General features: G+C 48.2%; 1 protein-coding gene across 1 annotated transcript; it reads right to left on the reverse strand.

The window, feature by feature from the left end:
• Window positions 1–2,077: 2,077 nt before the first annotated feature.
• Window positions 2,078–2,748, reverse strand: LOC119283402 (early nodulin-like protein 1). Its single transcript, XM_037562962.1, has 2 exons — window positions 2,698–2,748; window positions 2,078–2,625 (listed from the first exon to the last, which is right to left on the reverse strand). Exons 1-2 carry the CDS (start codon window positions 2,746–2,748, stop codon window positions 2,167–2,169), a joined length of 510 nt encoding a protein of 169 aa, XP_037418859.1. The 3' UTR covers window positions 2,078–2,166.
• Window positions 2,749–3,591: the final 843 nt, after the last annotated feature.

Here is a 3,591-nt window from a genome sequence, read left to right on the forward strand (position 1 = left end):
CCGAGGCAGAACTGGAGATGGCGAAGCTTCAGTTCTCGGTGCTGATGGCCGGAGACGGGGACCGAACACCGGCGATCATTTAGATTAGATATTAATTATACTTCAGAGCCCGCTTAGAACCGCTTTAATTGTATTTGTAATATCCGTCATGTTTATATGAAATCTGATATGTTTATATAAAATCCGGCCGTGTTTATATGAATTTTGGACATGTTTGAACGAATTTTGTCCGGCTGGTTCAAGTTGTTGTGAAAATGTATCCGACTAGCGTTGGATGGCTGTCTCTCTGTCTACAAACCGTTTTCCCTGTCTACGAACAGATGCAGGAGAAAATTTACGGCTTACCGTTGAAGATGCCCTAACCACTGACCGCATAAATTGTTGTAAGTATGGTCATTTACAGTTTTATGTAAAGAAGGATACCTGGTCGATCTTTTTGCAATTGAATGAACTCAATATCTCACGTACAAGCATGTGGCTTCTCAATCAGGCTAGTGGATTGATATTGCAGCTCGACACGTTAAAGCTAGCTAGCTTTGTACACCAGTGAGATCGTATTGCCAACGGGCCACATACCGAATACACAGGCCGGTGAAGGTCAAGGCCGCACGTATGATACCCTCGTCAACTTTGCTCTACGAGAAGTCCAACCTCTCTGCCGTCGTCACCAGCACATATCTAGTCAGCTGACAGGTGGACCAGCATGCGTATATACAGAACATAGTGGGCTGCAAGTTAATGTCACACCGTTAGATTTAACAGCAAATGTATCAAAATGTACCTGAAATTATAGTTTAGGGACCCATTTGTATCATTTTTTAAGTTTATGTATGAATCTGTACCCACCGTGCAAGTTCATGTACTACAAGTGTAATTAGCTCTTTTTTATTTTGCCTGTCCCACTGAAACCCATTTGTGCACAGGATGGTTGCTTCAGAAAAATAAACTACATGTGTTCTTTTATTTGAAAAACAGAACGAACAAACTTTGGAAAATAAAATGTTAGCAATCAACAAAATAGAGTTGCTGCAATTCCTGGCTGCTTGTTTTTTTGTACAACATACAAATATCAATAATATTTTCTGAAACTTTTGCAAGGGTACATAACATCCAAATCTGCATGCACAATTTTTTGGATGACTTTTGTGTGTTGTTACGAATTTTTGAATTATTTTAATGCACCATCACTACTAGAAAAAGGGCTATAGATGAGATTGACACTAATGGCGCACCAGACAAGCGGTGCGTCATTAGTATATACTAATGGCGCATCACCTTCTGATACGCTATTAGAGTTGAAACTACTAATGGCGCACCTGGCCCAAGGTGCGCCATTAGTATTAAATTTTTTTTGAACTAGTGCACCTGTCCAAACATACTAATAGCGCATCCAGACACAGTGCGCCATTACTAGTTGTAACTAGTAATGGCGCACCTGTCGGAAAGTGCGCCACTAATGTTGTTTTTTTTTAATATTTTTTATTCCTTTTTTTGCAAAACTACTAATGGCGCACTGTTCCACCGTGCGCCATTACTAATTTTAACTAGTAATGGCGCACTAGTACGAGATGCGCCATTGCTATCTACACGTATAGCGCACGCCTACCAGTGCGCCATTGCTATCACCCCTTATCCCCTCCCTCTAGTCACGTTCTCTCCCCTCCCCCTTCCTCCTGACACACCCACCCACCTCCCTCGACTTCGATCTAGATCGGGAAGCCCCGGCCGCCCGCCTATTCCTCTCCTTCCCGACCACGGCGAGCCCCCTTCCCCCTCACTCACACCAGATCCAGGGCATGGAGCCGTGGTGAGCTCCTTCCCCAACCCTCCTCATCGGATCCAGAGGAGAGCTGGTGACCACGTCCTCCGGCGAGGGCGTTGCTCCGGGGTGTGGAGGCCGCCGAGCTGCAGGAGGAGGAGCTCCCCGCCACCCCAAGGCCCCAGATCCAGCCGCCACCCCAAGGCCCCAGATCCAGCCGCCACGGCCATAGCCGGGCTTCCAGATCCTCGTCTAGCTTCCCGATTATGCGGTCCTTCGACGGGCCGCTGGAGGCTGACCTCCACAGCATGCAGGAATTGGAGCAGGTTCGAACCGATGTGCCGCTCTGATTCGATTATTGCCACAGGTTGGCCGCTCCGAGGCTATGATTCTGTTTCTTACAAGTATCATCGCAGCTTGAACTTCTGGCCCTTGCGGCAGCGCCCCGGGGCGGCGCTGCTGAAGTAGGCCCGCCCGGGCTTGGTGAGGTTGAAGACGGAGTTGCCGTCATCCAGCTTGAGCAGCGGGTCGGACACGTCGCAGGCGGCGAAGGCCTTGGCGGTGAGCTGCACGGCGCTGTCCTGGCTGGGTGGGTAGAGGAAGAAGAGGGCGTCGCCGAGCTTGACGGGGATGGACTTGGCCCACCGCACATACACGTCCGGCTTGCTGGACGGCGGCACCCCCCACGCGTCCTGCCCGCCCACCTTGTACTGAGCGGCGGCGCACCCGTCCATGGAGGTCATGGAGATGCACAGAAGCAGCGCCAGAGCCGCTAGGGTCGCCATTCCCACCGGCGCCGCCAAGTTGAGCGCTTCGTATCGTCGTCTCCTGCGCGCATCCGTCCACTTCTTCGTTTCCCAGGTGAGCTAAGTAACACCCGCTCCCTCCCTGCCGTTTCTCGCGTGCTCTCATTTAGCTAGGAGTCACCTACATCATGCCATCTGAATCTTGGGTTCTGAACTTCTGATCCAAGTTTCCCTGAGCAACATGAACGGCATATAACATCTGAATCTTGGGCTGTCAGGTTGTATAATTCTGGCGTTCTTCACCTCCCGCTTACAACCAAGTAAATTTTGACAACAAATTCACTTCTGCACTAGTAGAGTATACTGGATAGGGATGAATAAAGTCACTGCAGTCTTGAGCTTATTATAACTTGTCAGTTCAGACTTCAGACAGAACCCGGGTCTAGCTTTAGCCTGAAACTTGGTGAAATACCAACAACTTCACAATCATATGTGTCACCAACCAAGTTTACCAGCTACCAATTCTCTATGGTGAGCTGAAAAAAAAACACTCCACAGAACTCGTATATTCTGGTCTTCTTTACCTTCCTATTTCAACCAAGTACTAGATGAGCCGATTGAAGCCTTGCTCGTTGATCAAAATCGCAGCTTTTGGCCCAGCTGGGTCTGTACAAGAGCAAGGAGGAGGCCGCCAGGCAAGAAGAGGTGCTGGGGAAGCTTGACAAGGTGGCTGTTTCCTCCTGCCATATGCAAGTTGGCGTTACCTTTCGGTAATTTATCGTCTGGTGAACAATATGCATGTTTGAAATGCAGATTGTGAAAGAGTGGGTTAAGGAGTTGGCTATTCAGAGAGGCCAAGTCAACGCAAATGTCGTGCTTTTCACCTTCGGGTCATACCATCTAGGGGTAATGTACATGCTTTGCGTTGCTTATTTTGGAATCAGCGCTGTTCTAGAGAATAGGTAACATATTTGAGCATGTATTTGTTTAGCTGCACTAAAAGAGGCTTCCGGTTAGTAACTTAATATTACCAAACAGAGTATTAGTGTTCTTTAGAGATAAATACACCAGGATATGGAAATGCCA

This window comes from Triticum dicoccoides, chromosome 4A, assembly GCF_002162155.2.
Source record: "Triticum dicoccoides isolate Atlit2015 ecotype Zavitan chromosome 4A, WEW_v2.0, whole genome shotgun sequence".
NCBI classification, from domain to species: Eukaryota; Viridiplantae; Streptophyta; class Magnoliopsida; order Poales; family Poaceae; genus Triticum; species Triticum dicoccoides.